The following is a 20,700-nucleotide window of genomic DNA, read 5'->3' as shown; positions in this document are numbered from 1 at the left end:
TAAATATATCAAAAATTTTATTATGTGTCGGAGTGACTTGGACGCAAGGTTTCGCGACTATCTTATTATAGATAATTACTGTTCTCACCGCAAGAGATACTCTCCTGTTTTTCATTTCAGACATATCGTCCACTGTATTTCGTTTATTATATTTTAATCTGCTCTTCTTTTTATTTTAGAGATACATTATTCACTTGTTACGCATTCAAACGATGATATCCGTTTGTATTATTATTATAATCCCCATATTCCTTTTTGCTGCATCATAATTCTTGTCTTGAAAAAATCAGTATATAAAAAGAACTCTTTTCTTAGTTTACTTAGAGAGAGGAAGATTGAATAAAAATGATAAAAACTTGCTACTTCTAATTCTTTTTGCCACGATACCTGCCAAACCTTACGGCCAAGAGCACAGCACACATTCGTACCTACTCGTCAATACTAAGAAGCGTCGCGAGAAGCAATTAAATAAGTTGTTAATTAACTAGCACTGTACACACTGTACCGGCACGGTGATTAGTCGCCGGCGTGTTGGACGCGAAAAGAAGAGAGGTTCCTCGATCGCCAAGGAATCCGCTTTTCGCTCGCGTCGATCGGACTTCAGGACCACTCGCCCGTCGCGCGGATCCTCGAGGATCGATTCGCGAGTGCTTTGAGTTAATTCAGTGCCTGAACTTTGCAGTTTTTATCCCCGTGGTTGCGAGACTCGTAGTACGAGCGAATAATTATAAAGCTCTCCCCGTAAAGGATCCAAGCAAGTAACCCGACCTAACGTAACGTAGATGACACTCTCTATTAGACCGCTATACATATGTACCTAAACATATACGCGTTTTCGTTTGATAGCCAAGAAAGAGAGAAAGGAGAGCGCGTTTGATCTCTGCAATGGCTTTCTGTTTCTATGAGCTGGCCTCTAAAATTAAGTATTTTATTGTAACGGCAACGTCTGGCCTGTTGATGGTTATCGTCACGATTCGACTGAACGAATTCAGCGAAGAGCAATGCAACAAGATCTCGAAATAATGAAATGTTATGTATTATGTGCTTCTAAACTATATTCTTCTCTTAAAATGTCACTTTTAGCTCAAATTTGTAGATTAAAATCAAATAAGGTGTATTAATAAAATTTTAAAACATATTCTCAATTATACTTTTCGTGACTGTGACAAATTTCTTTTATTCATTATTTAAAATTTACATATTTATAGTATTATAATAATTATACATTATTCTTTCATCCTTTTCCCAACGAAGTCGATCTACAGTATTGAAGATCATGTGATAATTATATCGGCAAGACGTTGCGTCAGTTGCACTACGGTTATATACATACACATTACACATATATACATATATTATATATATATATATATATATCGGATACAAAGTTATATTCGTAGCTTCTTCTGCTCTTGTAAATATATATTACGTGCGAAAGGGAGAGGAAAGGAGCTTTTTCCTTCGCGCGGATACGTCGCGTATCGAGTGTCCCGAAACTATTATCATTTTTTTTTCCACATTTTCTAATCGTTATTCTCGTAAATAAAAGCGCGAGGTTAAACCCTGCTGTTCGTTTAACACTGGATTTGTCAATTATTTTTATATGCGCAGCTTACTCCGTGAAATAATTCGCTTGACTTTTTTGTTTGTATTCTGATCGAAGCCACATTATTGAAGTAAATATTGTTCGTTTGCATCTATAAATCTCTTTGTGGTTCCGGGGCACTCGGTATATCTTGCCTACTTGTATCATATCGTTCGTGAGTGTAATGAACGCGACGGTGTGTGTACGTGAGTATAAAATCCTCTTTCTTCTGCGTCGGGACTGAAGGCCAGTGCTGGGCAAAGGTGTTGTTGTCCTGACACTCGTAGGAGTAGGACCTGGGGACCTTAGAAGCGAAATAGAAACTTTCTAACGAGATAAATAAGGAAAAATGGACATCCTCGAAAAAAATAAAAGCTGTTACGTGAAAACATAGTAAATGCATCAAAAAGTTGTTCGTTTTAAACCGCGAATAAAATTATATTTTATTAGAGAAGAATGATTTTGATTCCTAGGAATTATTTCTCTTCCGAAAGAGAAGACTAATTTCATCTTGCTTTTGAGATCCTCAGCTGATTAGATAATACGAAAAACTCGCTGTTATTGTACACATACACAAGTTTCGTTAAGTTTTGATGATTATATGATGTATTATTTGTTATATTTATTAAATCGGGGCGAAAATGGCGAGAGTTTTCCCTATTGTGTACAGAAAGAATCCTAAATTCTAAGTAATGGTAATCTGTAGATAATTATCAGACAATTCACGGATTATTCGTTGCTTCTCCTATACTTGGGAAACATTCTAAATTGATCTTGAGTCTCCTGGAAATATAATTAGCCTCTCAAATTGCAAATGTGTAAGTATAGCTTCCTCGGTGACGTACGTCGTGCAAGACGAGCGCATAGTGCGTTCTGTATATCGAAACCTTGCTCAGCACTATCGGGAACGACGTTTAGAGCGAAACCACCGGGCGTTTAGTTTCCCAACGCGATATTTTTCTCACTTCGAAACCGAGTCTAATATTCCCAAGTGTTGCGAGAAGGAGGACGGCGAGACGGGAGCAGTCCGTTACGACAGAACGTCGCAATGTGCGAAACACGAGAAGCGAGAGACAGAATGTGGAGAAATGTGGTCACCGGGATTATATGTATCTAATTATTCGTGCATAACGCATATTATCCGTGCGCGATGAAGAGGCGATCGTGCATCCTGAGATTATCCGTAAGCGTAGCGTAACTTAACTGCAATACATCCGCACTTTGCGCGTCACACACACACACATACACGCACGCATATAAAGGATATGCTACATGTATACATACACGACACACAAATCATATAAAACAGGTACATGTATACATACACTCGTGATTCTATACGTAAAGATACATGTATGTATGTATATTTATTTGATGAAAAACCAAGTAATTTGAAATGCGTATGTAATTGGAATCCTATGACACTGTAATGTTGTTGAACCGGTTATTAAAGATGTCATTGTTACCGAAGAATACCACGTGTTGCACTTCATGCCACGTCGATCTGCTTAATTTACTCGCTTAATAATTCTCAACCATACACAGAGACAAAAAAGTTCGGCCATAAAGTTTTGTGTGCTTATCAAATCATTATCCGAGCAGTAAGCTGACGATCTGTCGCCATTTTGACATTAAAATGGATATTAAGAACGATTGAAATGACATTAATGATGTTTTGATGTCAAAATGAACAGAAAATCTCAATTCCTTTTTAGATAGTAGCATATATTTAAAGAAAACAAACTCTGGAGTTAGTTACTCTTCTTAAATACCAGAAAGATTTTATATCAGAAGGTTTTTATGGATTGATGAACTGAAGATCTGTATTGGCTGTCTGAGAGAATTCATCCGTGAAAAAATGCGTGGCCATCGTTGAATGCGAAGCATTTTAAAATTTGTATCACAGCTAAAAGTATAAGTCATTTTGAATGTTAATTATTATTTTTGATATTTAATAAAATATAATAAACACTTCAGAGTTTAATTTTTTGTAAATATACGTTATTAATGATTTGAAAAACACAAAATTTTGTTCAAACCTTTTTTGTTATCCTGTATTCATAAAATTACATGAATAAAAATGTTTTTGGATTTATTCCTTACTTATTTTCAAGATTTTAGTTGAAGTAGCCGTTTCTTCCTTGAAAAAAGCAAATTTCGATCCTCATAGACATTTATCTTTTATTTTAAAGCGTCAATAAGTAAAAATGAAGTAAAAATATTTTAATAAGATATGATATATATCTTCACGGCAAGAGTTATATAGCTTCTCTGTGATCGGAGGAGAGGTAAGGGAGTGCAAATGTCAACTCTTTGTAAACCCATCTGCACTCGGTATCGAGACTATAATAGGATCGCTTATCCTCTTCGTTCGCTCGCGACACGCTCGAGAGAGAAGCAGCGACTGCCAGTACTCATATCGGTATCGCATACCACGGGACGCTGCAAAGGGTTGACCGGCGTGGAGGAAGGGGAGGAGGGGGCGAGGAAAGGGCTTAAGCTCTTAAGAACGTTGTCGTGTGGCACGCGTCACGTGGGATTCGGGCCTAATGAAAAAGCGAGCGCGGAAAAGCGAGCGAGAGGAGCGAGGCATTCATGGGGGTGTATCTGTGGGGGCCCTAGTGTCACCGTAACCCCATCAAAGTGTAATAATATTTATATTAGGGTGCAGCCGAGAGAGAAGGAAAGGGCACGCCGCGCGTAGGGGCTGCGACGAGATGCTTCGGGGGCTTCCCCCCCATCCGTTGTACCGGGTGTCTCCTGGTAACGACCGGCCCGCGGCTTGGTTGTTCCGCAGATATCGATCGTGGCCCCGTTAACAAGCACGCCGCATCGATAACGCCACTACTCCCCGCGCCATATCGATTAATCAAACGAGATATATACACACGAGGTATATACGCGAATAACGCGACATGTTGTAATATGTTTTTCGCACCGTGTAAACAAAGCGATCGCATGAATTTACTGACGTCATAATGGGAGACACAGGTTGCAGTAGAGAAATGTGATGATTTTATTGGTTCATATTTCATCATTGGGTAAGAAAGTAGTTTTGTATGTAATATATGTATATCTATGGCGCGTTTGCCACTTTCAAGTTTTGCTGAAGTATCTAAAAGTGTAACTAGATACAGATCTGAAAATAACTTTGTTGAGAACCATTAAAATAATTACGTGAAAACCTGAAGCGTGGTGAGCAATACGCTACGAAAAGTTTCAATATTCTAGCCACCAGTTTGAGCGTCCTACATATTTATTTAAAAATTCTATCAAAATTCTTTTCAGATCTGTACCTCTCTAGCTAAATTTTTAGATATTTCAACAAGACGGTTTTTTCCGTGTATATAAAAAGAGCGTGAAAAAAAAATTCTATTATATTTAGAAAAGGTGCGGTGAAAAAACTATTTCAGTTTTCATAAAAAGGCACGAATGTGAGTCAGATATGCTTATTACCTCGTATAATAAACAAAGGCGTAATAATGCAACGAATTATTTCCTAACTTATTGTGTCTAATTATAAGCACAACAATTCGTTTCAGAACCGTTTTAATTTCTCACTGTGATAAAAGGCATTTGTTATGCGGCTTATTTTGTGGTTACGTAAGTCATGTACATAAGTATACTTTGGTCGCATATAATCATCTTTTCAGATCTTTACGTGTCCCAGATCGCAAGGTTGTCCTAGATTAAGGTTGACGCGTCGGCGGGCGGTTTTAAGGCGCGAATATCGATTCACTTCTATTCTCGTTATCTATAGCTGTGTCTTGTATTTTTGGTATACTCGCGGGAAACGGGGCTGACGTTTTCATCGAACTTTCGGGCTCAGGTTTCTTTTTTAGCAAATATTTCTGTAACGTCAAATTTTTTTGCGCTTAAAGTTTGACCTAGATTCCTTTCTTTGTCTTGAATACGCTCTCGGTAGTTCTAGTGAACGTCTTTTCGGAGACTTCAACGAAGTCTTCGAGGACTTCAATGAAACGTTGAATATCTTAGAAAGGAAATTTAAACGAATAATTATAACTTTATGTGTATATAATATTTATTTTGTTTATTTTTATAATCGTGGATAATTATGTTTTCATAGTAATCTTATCTTATTTCACTTGCACGCAAAAATAACAGAGATAATAACAGTTTCTGTGGCACATTTTGCGATTCCAAAAAATCCAATTGAGAAAATGAGATATTTAAAAACAAATTAATTTATGCAAAAAAAATTCATATAGAAATAATATATTTTATTCGGATACGTCACTCACTTGAAATTTTACATTAGCTCTTCTTGGAGTGAATTGTAGATTTATTGGCGATTATATTCGAGTTCGTGTATAGGAATTCCGCTAAGAATATCTCAGGAATGGTTCCAAAGCGGCAAACGAGCCGACAAATTGGATTCGCAGGACGCTGGACGTTACGCCGGGAGATGCGCGGATGGAATAAGGTGATCCACACAGAACTCGATTAGGTTTCTGGCGGCTCTTCGTCTCTGCTCCTCGCTCCTTATCCAGACCCCTCGAGATTGGCCAGGCACGATTAATTGACGGTAGTCCCTTCGAGACTTCTCGACGAGATTCGAAACGACAGCTACGAATTCCAGGAGGGTGCGAAGAAAGGCATAAGGGTATAGACACTCGACGTGGATTCGTGTTGGATGTCAGTGCTTTAAGATTAAGTCATTTAGCTTAACTTGTTGAGCATAAGTTTACGTTACGCTGTCTTGGAATTTGTCGAGAGATCGAAGAGAAGTCTTACTACGATATTATAAAATGTTAAATTAAGTGGAGAATATTTCAAAAATTTCAGAAAACTTTTTATTATAATTAATATTATTATAAAAATTATAATTTTTATTGCAAAAGATTGCAGTTATTTTACGGGTTTATTTAACCCGCTATAAGTATCGATAGAAAGTTTCGACAGAGTAGAATTTTCAAAAGTTTCTGACGTTTCTCAAATCATTTGTATGGTATTATATGGCATGCAAATAGATTGCCAAATATATCAATCAGTTTCCTAGCGTTTCATTCATCTATTTTGTATAATTGTGCTGGATCGCAAAAGCCGGAGATTCAGTGACATAATCGTGTTACACACGTTCATCGATTACGATACGGCCGTCATTATGTACCTCCCCCGGGTATAAACCCATTTATCACGTCAATACATGCGCCTATCGTTAGTGACCGACTGTTAATGCTTGTTAATTAATGATCCCATGGCAACCGCCGTAGTCGAAATTCAGGACGGGATCTAGAATGAGAACTTGGCTGCCCATTTGTCTTCGGCCGGAGCTATACGTATGAGAAATGAAAGCGAAGCAATGTATATGATACCATCGTATCGTGTTCGAACCGTAAAAGCAGCAATGATTTTAAGAGAAGGAGAGAGGAAGGCAGAAAGCGAAAGGAAAGAGAAAAAGAGAGAAGAAAGTATCAGAATATTATTACATTTGTCTCAAATTAATTTATTTTGTAAATAAAATTGTGGCCGTTATGATTAACTGCGTCCATTTGAAAACAGAGAGAGTTCTAAAATATAATTATTAATTATTTTTGAAATGTCCAACATTAACTTAATAAGTAGGGCACGTGCTCCATTCGGATTCAGTGACATTTAATATTCCTGGAATGCGACCTATACCCGCAGTAGATTAATCTGGGAAATATAGAGTGATACTACAAACAGCACGTGTCGGAATCAGATATTCAATTTAGAACTATGAAAAGTATTTTCATCTGTGAGTCCTGGAGAAGTCTCGCGGATCCGAGTCGCCAATCATTAATCAGTCAGGAATGGAAAAACTAGAGAGGATAGAGAGGAAAAAGAGTCCAGTCACGAGTAGCATTCGCGGGTGGCAAAAGAAACATTGATTGAACGCGGAGGGTGCAACGCCGGTGTTGTCGAGAACCGATGAGGCGAATAATCGGATTTAGGGATTATCAGCTCTCTTCGGACCGGCAGTCGTTGCCTGTATCGTCATCGGTTTCGGGAATCATTAGCAAGACAAACAGAACGTTACAGTCATCGACACCGAACATTGTCAATATATGTCACGAATTTATCTAGATTTATTTTCTCTCACAAAATCAGTTGAAGAGTTGAAAAAGTGTGATTAAAGTGATCTATGATATCTCGTTACAAATTTTTGCAATATAGATGGCTTAAAATAATGTTTTAAAAAAAGAAACGAGATGTGACATTTCTATTCATAATACTACAAATGTTTTTTGTAAAATTAGTTCGTATCCGCTGTAGAAATTGTATCAATTTCTGAAAATCCACTTTCGAGGTACAAATCGATGAAAAGCTATTTTCGAGTTGAGTTCAAAAAGCATACAAAAATAGGATAATTCTCGATATATCTACAGATAGAAAGAACATTGGGACAAACTAGTGCGACACATATTTTTATTGTTAATAAATAATTCAATCCTTTTAACGCTATGAGGTTATCGTGACAAACAATATGTAATTAAAAAGGTTAAACTATTTATTAACACTCGAAATAAGTAAATTGATTTGCGTTTGATTGCATTCGGCGCGAACAAGTGTTTTATATTAATTTTTCCAGAGGAAAAATGCTGTATAAGTTCAGTGCATCCGCCATGAAATCAAGGACTTGCATTGCTACCAACATTTTTGGTAGTAAATTACCGGACGTGCTTTCACGCGCGTTTTGCGTCGGATCCTTTTATCACGGCGATAAATTTCCTTCGGTACGCCACGCGTGCACCCTCCGCTACTCTTCGAATCCTGGACAGCCCCATCGAATGTATACGTCGAATCGGTATATCTGTGGTTCCTCGCAGCCGGGAAAAATCCCAGATAGGGATGCCATGGTGTGGCCGATAATAACGCTAGTTTATCGCATGATTTATCAAGCGCGATCGTATCGGTCGGCGACGCTCTTCGAGAACCCATCGGGGGTGGAAAGGGGGTTGGGGTTCACCGCGGTGACAAATTGTCGGTCCACGGGTAGGGTGAGAGAAAGAGACACGTCGGTCTACGCCTACATCTGTTTCCGCGCTAATATCTTGTATAACTCTTACGGGGCCGACGACTTGGGGGATTGCCCCCACAAGCGGGGGAGCGCAGTCCGGAAGCGGTGAAGAGAGAGAGAGCAACACAAAAGAAAGCGACAAAGGGTGAGAATAGACCGCTCTTATGTTGTCTGCGTCCTGAAGATATATCGCGAGAGACCTGTCTTCTCCGCGGGTTTTCGCGCCCGACGGAAACATAAATAATGCATCTCACTTCTGTTGGTGTCGCGGACGTAGTGTGTCGATTTTTTTTTTCCTAAACAGACATCCATCATCGTAGGATCCGCGCGGAGACGATCGGTGCGTGTCGCATGGAAATTTCTCCATTTGTTGCGTAAGGAAGAGAGATACGTTTATCCAGGCATTTATACATTTATGCGAAAAAACCTGTCCATGCTCTCCGATAAATTGTATTTGAACTAAAATTAGTAGTAGGTATGCGTGTGCCTGAAAAGTTCTTTCTAGAAATAAAATCTAGGAATAAAATCGAGAGAATTTCTTTCTAAATGGAGAAGTATATTGAAATCGATGACTACCGAGTTGATGAAAGCCATTTCAAAAGTTTAACGTGCCCTTTGAACTTTATTTGATAAATATAGCAATATGTATTTCTTCCTTACCTTGATAACTTTTTTCTTGGAATTCGGTATTAATTGTGATAAAATATATATTTCTCTCTCGAATATTTCTAGATATTATAAGACACGTTTCACCAAGACAATTTTTAGAGGGAGAAGAAGGAATTCAAAAGTTAACGGAGTTGCAGTTGAAAGTTTGCGCCATTCGTGGTGATAGATGTGTATGCTAAAAACCTGAGGGAGATTTAGACTATGTGCACCTGTGCTTCTCTCTGAAAAGAATTTTCTTTAAATTTTCTTTACACTCCGTCTTGAATTTCCGTAATATTAAACTTCTGAAATATACGTATATATTTACATTTGACTTTAGCTCATCTTACAAAAAATTCTTCGCAATTTATTTGTGTAAAATAATATTGTAAAATATACGTGAATTACACAGAAACATTGAACTGAACAAAGATGTGTGTTTAACAAGGTAGAATATTGCACGCGAGAGAAAATAGTTGCTGTCTTAAGTCTCGCGTGCGTACCTTACATTTAGTGTTTAATGTGAGCTCCTCCTCTTTCTTTTCAGTACCGGAAATGGTTTAATATTGATCAAGAATCATTATGGAAAAAATAAATACCAAAAGCGCATACGCAGTATAAAATAAACTCGTTGATTCTATAAGGTAATATATATTATTATATTTATGAATTATAGCTTAATTTAATTATGTTTTCTAACACAATTTATCAACCTACATTGAAATGTTTGAAAACTCAACAATAAAACTTAAAAAACTATACGAACTACTTAAAGTACTTATAATTATATCTATGGAATTATTGCAATTTTCAGATAATAAAAATAAATCAAAATAAGCGCGAAGAAAATAATAAGTCAATTAACTTTGTTTTTCTCTTATCTTCGAATAGTTAAAAGTTTAAAATTAACTAGAATAGGCGAAATCTATGTAAAACCTTTTATTGTAACTATTCGATTTTGAACTGTGTCTTGAATGATACCATTCTTCACACCCCTTGCTCGATACATTCACCAGTTCCGTTTGTCACCATGTTCAAAGCGAGTCTCTGAAAATGGTGCGCTTGACATGCCAATCTAAAGTTCACAAAAATTCGACGCGGGGGTGAACAGCGGGAGCGAGGGAGGTAGACGCTGCTCTCCTCGATCCACTCGTACTCGGACACGGCCCGTCCAAGTCCCCTTTACCATGGCTCGCGTGCTCTATCTACCGTTGGTCGCCCCGAGGCCGACTAACCCTCTATAGACGGACCGAGGAGGACGGGGTGAGAGGCTCCGTAACAAACGTGGATCGTGTAAGGGGTCGAGGAGATAAAATGAGATCGTGTCTCGGGGCGGCAAGGGAGCGGCTGCAAGACAGAGGAGAAAAGAAATTGGTACATCGCCCGAGAAGAATGAGCCGGTCGACCGCCCCATCTGCCGTCGTTTCCGATGCGAATATCTTGCTGGTAGATCCGGTGATGGAGAGGGCATTGTCTTTGCTGCAAGGAGAGATCAAATCGCCAGATTGTCCTTCGATCGATCCTACAACGCGAAAATCTTTTTATCGAAAGATATGTTTTAGAAAAATTGTGTCAAGAAAAGGTAGAGTGTTCCTTTCCTTATGTACATCATTTTTTCGTTTTTTTTTTCATATTACATATTATGAAAATACCTGATCCATTTCTCATCCTTAAACTTCAAGAAAATATTAAAAGGCTTATTAGCATCAAATTATTAATATAGCTTTCTAATTGTAAGATCTCCATATTTCCATCAATAATATTAAATTGCTTGTCAATTTATTTTATGACATTGCTACTCTAGTTTTGGTTTAGGAATGTTTCAAGATCGACGAATAATCAGCACACAGTTTGTTTGAACTAGAAATTGTATAAATTCACAAGAAATTGTATTATCTTGATCGAATATGGCATTTTTCACTCATGTGTGAAGAGAATAATTATTATGTAATATATTTACAAAATTATATAACTTATCAGTTTTAGTGTATTGTAATTAATGTCTTAGTCTTATAATCGAAAGATTCTTACAAAAAAAATTATGTAATGGAAGAGATATTTGATTTAATGGAAGACGTAGTAAAAATTTAATTTTTAAGATACCAAGATAGTCATTGAAGCGATGAGAAAAATGCTGATTCGCTGTTCAGTATTTTTTAAAGAAACTAGCATTTCATGTTTGTAGAGAAATTTTATAGACACTTCAGATATTTATGATTAATTATCCTTGCACATACTTTGTTCTTATCTAACATCTCTATCGTAAAATTTACGTTCTACGTAATCGCAAATTTACGTTCGAAGTTTCTCCTAGGCAGATGTACCAATCATTTCGTATCTCGGTGTCCGTCGGTGTTGCGTTACCTCGAAGTAGAGCTGAACGTATGTACAACCGCGTGCTGTTTCGGATCCACTTGAGTGAGCTGAAACCGCGTTTACGACCGAATAAGATAGCGCACGACTTCATGCACAAGTTGTAATGGCGTATTAAAGTCTCTCGAAGTAGCGTCACGTCCGACGATGCGTGTTTCTCGATCACGCGCGACACGGTTGAGTCAAACAACGTGCAATCTTGGCACTTGTCTTATCCATTCGTATCACATAGTATAAGTCAGCTGGTATCGTGAATTGACACGTTTTAAATTGCAAGTCAACTTGTGAACTCTTTCTGATTTTAGAATTCTTGTTTTGGTTAAAAATATTATAAACGACACACACTTTATGTATAATTAAAACATCACTTTTCTGCTTTTGTCTTTATTGTTTCGAATGTTAATTATTAGAATCTTTCTCAAAACGTATTAAAAACCCTAGAAGCTCTTTGAAGAAGTGCCAGACTTATATCAAAGGAAAATGCGGTTAGACCGAGCATTTTCATGAATAAAAAATTTCTCTCAACAACTAGAGACTTGACATGAAAGCATAATAAAATTTCAAACAATGATTCGTCATTGAAAGTTATAAGTGATATTAATCTTGAATAAAATCAAAGGCTGTAACTATGGATCTAACTTCTTTTTTCTTTGTTTCCACAAAAACGTAAATTATCCCTGTTTTAATTAATATTCTTAAATTTTTAAAACTATCAATTGTAACACAATACTGAAGTATTAAATACTTGAAAGAAGTATAATTACTTGATTTAAAATTAATCAAAGAGATGCTTTACTGCACTGATACATTAATTATAAATTTATTATTTAATATTCATTGTACTTGATTTATCAATATTCTACGTAAATAATGTAAAAGAATTATTAAGTGTTTCTTGGAAAAACGGACGCGTCATTTCCCAGAATGGCCGGTAATTCGGTCGAATTACGGGAATCGCTCGCTAAACTAGCGGCAGAAATAACCAGGAAGTGCGCTCGCGGCGCGAATCGCTCGGGAAACGCCAAACGACCGCACTTCCGGTTCGTGCGGCAAAGTGTTTCCTGCGCGCCGTTCGCGCGAGGGGCGGCAATCCCTTCGTATATAGTTGCGGGAGGGTAAAGGGCAACAATGCCGCGAGCAACCACTCGAGTCTGCAGGCCTTTGTCTGAAAATCTCACTCGGGCTCTCCTTTCCGCTTTGCCCTCCAACCTTCCACCCGTTCCTTTACGCCCTTGCGTGTCTCCATCCCTTTCTCTCGGCTTCTTTTTCACCCCGTTTGCCTCCTTTAACGCGGCGAGACACGTGTGATTGCTGTTCCTTTGAATTTTGAGAAAAAGGCTCCCATGGGTGTGTCTTTGTCTCACACCGCTTTGGCGTCGTGATCAAAAGAAGAACGAGATAGGGCAGGTATTACTGCTTTTCTTCTAGATTATTAAGCGGTTGAATTTAAAGGTAGGTGGTAAAGTCGCAGGATTTATGGAAGGCGTGAGGGTGTTAAGAACTTTGTTTCTCTAAACTATAACTCTATATTTCTCTTTCGATATGAATATTTGAATAATATTCACATCGCACTATTATTACATTTATATAAATTTTTATTTTACAAATTCGTTAATTGATTGTAAAATGTCAAAAAAACAATAAAGCGTAAATTACGTACATTTCGCGTTCTTTATTGAGAAGGAAGGATTAAAATCAATTAAATATATTACATATTTAAATAATAACGGTATGCAGAAATTTAATAAGTAATTTCCTTTGATATGTAACAAACTGTGTAATTATATACAGCTGTTAGTTGAGTCTATATTGACGGTAGTTAAAGGAGGTCGACGTTACACGAGCATGAGATTCTATAATTTACCTGCAACCTGAATAAACATTTTGTATTCCTGACGAATATCGCTTATTTACTGACTATTATCGCAAAAGCCGCGAATTTCTAATAACCCGTCAAAGTTTTGCAACGCGCGCTAATTTCCGTCTCGTACTGCCACTGGTCTTGAAAGTAATGACGATGCAACGAAGATCTCTCGCTGTGCGCAATCGGCATCAGGAATTACGAAACGGGTTATAGAGTCGATTCGAATGATGAAAGACGCAATATTACGAGCGAGCAAGAAGTTATTCATAAGCATTTGTCTGTAAAATTGCTTAAGAAAAGCATAGAAAAGCTTAAATACGTATTAATTGCTTTTCAAAAAAAATTTACTTATGCAATTCATTAGAAGATTATAGCATTAATTGAAAGACGCAATATATGCTATATATTACGAGTCGACGTGCGAGCAAGAAGTTATCCACAAATATTTGTCTGTAAAATTGCTTGAGAAAGACAGAAAAAAATTAAATTTGTATTGATTGCTTAAAAAAACCTACTTGTGTGATTCATTAGAAGCTCAGTTAAAATATCAGTCAATTTGACTGAAATCACTTTTTCCTTATAATTATATACAGAAAGAGATCTTTTACATTAATAATTTCTCAAGTAGTCAAATGATGTCTTAGACGTCGTAACGACATGTCAATAAAATGTCATCTTGCTACTTGGATTTTATCAAACACAAAAAGAACTTAGTCAACATTATATCAATTTTCTTATAGAAGACTAAAATTTATTATAAATTGATTATACTCTATTTATTGAAACGAAAGATGCAAACATTTTTGCTTGCTGCTCTGTCAATCAGTAATTAAGATCATTCATTCATTCATTTGTTCATGTATTATGTCTTGGAAACATCATTTGCAAATTTGCAAGATGGAAGTATGAATTTAAGATCAGAAGTAACATCCACTAGTGATATATGAGTGGCGCATTGCGCCACATCCCTCTTAAACTCCCTCTGTTCTTGCGGGGATTAATGACTCGCTCGAAAGGAACAACGTGTCTCCGAACACGTTTCCGAGGAACATCTGATATCGCACTACGACTTTTGTCACTCGGCCATGCCATCAAGAGCGCCCGTAAAAGCGGACCCACCCCGCCTTATGAATAAAGTAAAATGTCGCACGCAGCACGTCGTTCTACACACAACGTTTCTCCACGACGACGACGACGACGATGATGACGACGTCGATGAGATCTTTCCGCTCTCGTGTGGTCTTTGCACGCGAGCTGGTACCATCGCCGGGGTACCATGTTGCGTTATGGGTATCAGACCGCCCATAAAACGGCATTAGCGCTAGCCCCATATGCCGGTCGACCGGCTGAGTTTAGTCGTACGAGAGGAAAAGGGCGATCCTTGCCGGTGAGAGAAACCACTTTGACGATGGTCCATTTTAGTTCTTGGTTTGAAAGATATATGTATCTTTTTTATAGCCAAGCAGAATTAATGAAATAGGAACAGTCATAATATTTTCTTGATAATATATATCTGACTTTTTTCTAAAAATATAATATTTTTATATTATTTTTTAAATGTCGATGTATAAAATAGTCTTTCCGAGTTTATGTATATTCAAAAATTTAGATACAGATTTGAAAATAATTTGTGGACTATCAAAATAATTATGTATAGTCATAGTCTAATAGAATTATTTTTAGATGTGTATCTAATCAACCTTTTAAATAACTTCAGCAAAATCATCTTCTTTATGTAACAATCTAAACTTAATGAAATTATGTCGGGTTGAATTTTTGAAGTTGATCCGGTTTGAATTTCGAGCTCTTGATCGGATTGCTAGAAAGACACTCGACAATTTTATCGTTCAACTCGATCCCAAGAGGTGTTGATAAAAGCGTTTGTAAGTGGTTGAAGGATGTGGACACTGAGACAATTGCGAACGTTTGAAAAATACGAATCCGTTGCTATGGAGTAGCTCGGCTCTTTTGGTCAGTATCTAAAGTGAGATTTTATTCGATTTCGATACTGATTGTTACTGGAGAATATTGGGTATTTTAATGCATTAAACGAATGGGCAGGTAAAACGGATCGAAAAGTCTCGGATTGGTTCAGCGATCGTAAAAATGTCTCGTTCTAACGCCGTAAAAATTCCTTGCAGTCCCTGCTGCAGTTAAATCGTCGAAGGATGTAGTTGACTTCGACGTTCGAGAAAAACGGGATGAAACGATTGCATCTTCTTTGTACGATCTTTAAATGGCGTCGATCAGACACGCATCTCGCGGAGAAAGACCCTTTATCGAGTAGAAAAAAAAAACCACGAACGTGATCGCAGTGGATAAAGGACGTGTAGGGCGCCGTTCCCTTCCGTTTTCTTCTTGCCTAGGGCACCCTTTAAGCCTGCTCCACCCCTACAGGGTAATAGCGGACCGGCAGGGTGGCCGCAGTAACGACGCGTCGTCAGTTAATCAAGCCATTTCGTTCCTGCGGGATTGGAATGAGGATTCGGTCAGAACGACGACCATCGATTTTCCTTCGGCCGCAGTCGTACAACTTTCCCAACTTCCGAGAAAATACGAAGGAGAAAGTTGGAGTTCACATCTTCATTCACTTCAGGATAATTTACGCACTTTACCGTCGACAGATGAGAAAGGAAGGAAGGAAATGGCAATTAGGTTGAGAAATATATAACTTGTAGTATGACTTATAAATTCACAACTTCTAACTTCAAATATAATTTATAATTTTTTTAGTTTTTTTTCCTAGACTACGCTTTCCCGGTAAAGTCTGGTATTCAAACGTACGCTTTTAATTACGAGTTTCAAGTATTCCTCCCGCATTTAAACATACTTTTATTTAACGAAGTGGATACAAAATAAATACAAGCGTAATATTTAGTATATCGCCTCGCGAATATCAATAAAGGCATACGGTATGGTAATCTCGTTGTACCTTTACTGCGAGGTCTAATCCACTTACAGAAGTTGTGTAGTGCGAAACGAGATCAGAAACTCCAGCATTTCAATAAAACGACTTCTGCAACTTTCCTTATGGTTGAATCCTCTTAGAATTTGAATTTCAGTATAAACGAGCTCAAATTCATTGTTAATAAAATCGCATGGAAAAATCTCAAATTGCAGAGGAATGATTCCGTACGTCTTTCCGTTTAAATAAAAAAAAATTCTATTAAAGCAAAAGCAATTTAAAATGAAAGAAGACTGCCAGGTTTAATATTAAGACTTGTTATCGAGAATTCTTGTTAAGAAGAAGTCTTCATAGAAATATTCTTGTTATGATATTTATTTCTTAATGGGGAACCTTCTATTGTAATATATCGTTATTACTTTTTTTTTAAATGAAATTATGCTATCATATTAGCAAAAAAATGCGTGCATGCTTATTATAACACGTATATTAACACTAATTGTCATGTAGCTCATATCTGACGCGTAAAATTCGCCAGACGTCACTCATTTGTGCACAAAAGTACAATTTTGCTAAAATATCTTTCTTTAGAAATTTTTCAAAAATATCAAAATATAATAATACATTAGATTTGTTAAGCCCTATGCTGAAAGCAAAATTAGCTTGATAAATATCAAAATGTCGACAAGAGAACCGCGACTATCTCTCGTCCTGCTTGGTCAACCAAAATCTTCAGGAAGATCGAGTGAAGTGCTCTCGTCTTGCACCGCTTGGAAGACCAACGAGATCTTCTCTGGTGGCCACCGTGATGATACGCGAGGCATATCTCGGTCGAGCACTAAGCTCCATTGTCATTGAGATTTCCGGGTTGTCCCCGGGACACGAGGGGGTTGGGGAAAGGGCGCGCACTGCGCGCAATTTCCGCCCATCGGGGTTCGACGATCAGGAGGGAACGGCGCCCCAAGCCCTCGTAATCCCGCGACTGAAAGCCTCGTTTAATATTTATGATTTATTTCGGTTTAATTCGACGTGCAAACGAGAGGCGTATTTGTATTCAGCGACTGTCTGGTTGGCTGGCTAGCTAGCTGTCCCGCTTGCTACGCGATGTCTTAATCCCTCGAGATCCCGGATCCTGACTCGAAGCACGGAGCTTTACTCCGACTCGACAAGAGGAAGATGTTTTCCTTCAGAGTTCTAATCTGAATGCGCTACGAATTCTCGCTAGGCTTCCTAGGTGCATTTTTTGTTTAAATGCCACGGAAAACGGAGACAAAAAAGTGGAGGATAAAAATTTATTAACATAAAATGTAATTTAAAATTTAATTTCTTTTAAATTATTTTAAAATTAATAAAGAAAATAGAGAGGAGGTTTACGAATTAGCAAAGTAAAAACAAGCGTTTGATGTTAAAGTACATTAACTTTTGATATCTAATCTCAAAATTATTTTTAAAAAAAACGTTTTAATATGAGAGATCATAACAGACATCTTCCAAATTTGAAAACAGATTTTACGTTAACGAATTAAGAGATTTTGAGATTTATTTCCAATTGATCTCCCAATCACATTTCGCGAAAATCTCTTTTATACAATCGATAAAAATCGCGTTATCATTATTGAGGAAAAATTACTTTATTTCTTCACAAGGCAATATTGATAGGAAACATTATCCAGCACTTTGCGTGCAACACAACGCTTATCGCATGTTTCCTTATTGAATTTCTGACCTCCTATTATGGACGTTTTGATTATCTTTGCGGGAAGGTTAATAACAAGACTCCGCCGGTGGATACAAGTTTCGAGAATGCGATGACGAGTTTACAAGCGCGGCGGAATCGTCGACGTCATTGTCCCAGCAACAATGCGCGATAGAAATGCCTTCACCCTCGTATCCGGCGAGGTCTAGGGGAGAGAATTACCCTCTGCATTAACTCGCGTAATTGAGATTTATTAATCCAGCGGCCGGTTAGTGGCCGCGCACCAGCCGTATCTCCTCGGAACCGAGGTTGGGCTGTAACTTTATTATTATTACGGAGCGAAGTATGTGCACTCGCTCGTAGGATTTTTCCGGGGGCAGAATGGCGTTTATCATCCTGAATGAATGAACGATAAGTTCGGAGTACTCTTCGTATTTTCTTTCGCAACTGCCGCGCGCTGCGATAAATAACACAACTAGGAAAAACGATTTTTATTTCTGCGATTACAATTGTCGCAGTATTAAATTCATAATGTCAAATTATACTCTATTTGAATTATTTGTAACCATTCAAATATTAAACATATATCATCTCATCACTTTAAATTCCAAAAGTGTACACTATAGTTTAGTCATAAAAAACAGACCTCCATTTGTTAATTTACATACTTTTGCACGTTTTGAAACGCCAAAATCGAACGCAGGCAAAGCTGTTTATAAAGTGAGGTAAAAGAAAAAATGAGTTTATGCATTTCATATTGTGATTAATATTAAAACAAAAATAAGTAGATGTATAAATGCACAATATTTGTACACCACATCAGTATATTTCGTTTTATTTATAGGTTATAATTGTCTTTATTGTGTGCTTTATGGTTGTGAACTTTCGGTTTCAATCCCACATGACCGCCACTACGACGGTGGCTATATTCTTATTATAGGTATACTCTGGTTTACTCTACATGTTTGTGGAATAATGTGATTACTATATAGAGGGTAGAGGCTATGAGTTAAACCCGCAGAGAAGTTTCATATTGCTAGATTAAACGTTCGGCTTTCACCTTAGTTTCTCTCTCCCCTCTCTTCTCTCCTTCTCGCTCCCTTCCTCTGTCTCTCTTCATTTTCCCATCTTCTCCGTTTGCTTCTTAAGCCGGACAGCCCTAAGTCGTAGGCGCGACTTTCATTAAACAGCTCGATGACAGATCGCTTGTCTTCGTTTGTATTAAGGGTGGTGCTGAAACCGGATTTAGGCGGCGGAATTACGATTCGGAGAGCCGATTGTCCTTAATTCAAGACTTCCCAGTTACGTGACCGCGTTTCATTTGTACGTTACAGCTCGATGATAGTAAATGATTAAGACCAGCCCGTAGGGTGCGGAAAGGTACGCTGCATCTCTTCGATCTTTAGAAGAAAATGCGTAGGAAGAGATCTCATTTGACATTTCCGAATAAAATTTCATTATGACTGCGGTCGTCACAAATACTCAAGTTAATATGATCAAATATAGAAGTATATATGGATACATAGAAATATGTAATGTAGAAGTCTTCCTTATTTTATTATATGAAGTCTAGAAGAATTAAAAATGACTACAAATATATATATATATAATTCACATTGAATTATTTAAAAGCAATAAGACTCAGCATCGACTTATGGCTAATATATTCTATATATTTCTTATTTGTTGAGTTTCAAATGTACGACTAGCTCGATAAGATTAAAATGTCGTATAACAATAATTCTTACATCGTTTAATTAAAAATTCATTTCACGTCGCTAACGGTAGTCGAATTCTACTCGGTTCCTAAGGGAAACAGATGGCACATTGCTCGCTGAGATGAAAAACGTCCATCGATGTATAATGCAATTGTTTCTTGCTTCTTTACAGAGGGATGGCGAGACTCGGTGTTGGGGGCCCCGCGTCGTTTATTGGTGACTCTCGGCAGTCTCTCCAGGGACAGTTCGCCATGTCCTGCCGCGGTAAGTCACCGCTTTGTTCGTCTCTTATCAACAAAGCCCCGCGATCAAGCTACGATCTTTTATTTGCTGTGCCGTGCGACAAAGCGAGATACGAGTAGGGATTCGCCACGGTCGATAAGATCGGGAAGAGGAATTAGCTTTCTTGTCGTTTTACGGCAGATGCGACATCATACTGAATATCACGAGAATAAAAAAAACGGGACCGCGATGCAATATATTTAAAGATTTGAATAATCAAATCAGAAGGAATATACTTTATTTTTCCTTGTTAAAAAAATGCTTTATTCTCAAAAATTTAACACTGTAAGAAAGATTGGTATTTTTCAAAAGAAAGTATAAACTAACACAAACCTATTAAAGTTTGGTTAACGACTCATGAATTAATACAAATTAATGAATAAATTAATGTCATATTTGTTTTAATTTATTCATTAATTGGTATTTTTATTTAAACAAACTAGTTCTTAGAATATATTTTTTTTGTTAGAAGTGCAAATCCACCTCTCTTATCATAATACCATATACATGCCCGTGCTTTTGTTTTTAGGAAATCGTGATCCTTAAATTACAAAAAAAAACGTGACATTTATATCCTTATATTTTCTAGCCTGTCACTTATATTTTGATATTCGACGTGAATGGTT

The 20,700-nt window shown here is 37.4% G+C and overlaps 1 protein-coding gene across 1 annotated transcript in view; it reads left to right on the top strand.

Annotated features, from left to right (window-relative positions):
* The window catches only part of LOC108776250 (uncharacterized), a 28,302-nt gene extending 7,663 nt beyond the window's left edge, over positions 1-20,639 (top strand). Inside the window, exons 3-4 of the mRNA XM_018542805.1 lie at positions 19,965-20,056; positions 20,604-20,639. Of these exons, the coding sequence (XP_018398307.1) occupies positions 19,965-20,056; positions 20,604-20,639 (128 nt within the window). The remainder of the gene's footprint in view (positions 1-19,964; positions 20,057-20,603) is intronic.
* The last annotated feature ends 61 nt before the right edge of the window (positions 20,640-20,700 follow it).

Source organism: Cyphomyrmex costatus, unplaced genomic scaffold (genome assembly GCF_001594065.2).
Source record: "Cyphomyrmex costatus isolate MS0001 unplaced genomic scaffold, Ccosl1.0 scaffold35, whole genome shotgun sequence".
Lineage (NCBI taxonomy): Eukaryota > Metazoa > Arthropoda > Insecta > Hymenoptera > Formicidae > Cyphomyrmex > Cyphomyrmex costatus.
Note: the sequence above shows the minus strand (reverse complement) of the source record. Positions and strands in the feature narration are given on the sequence as shown.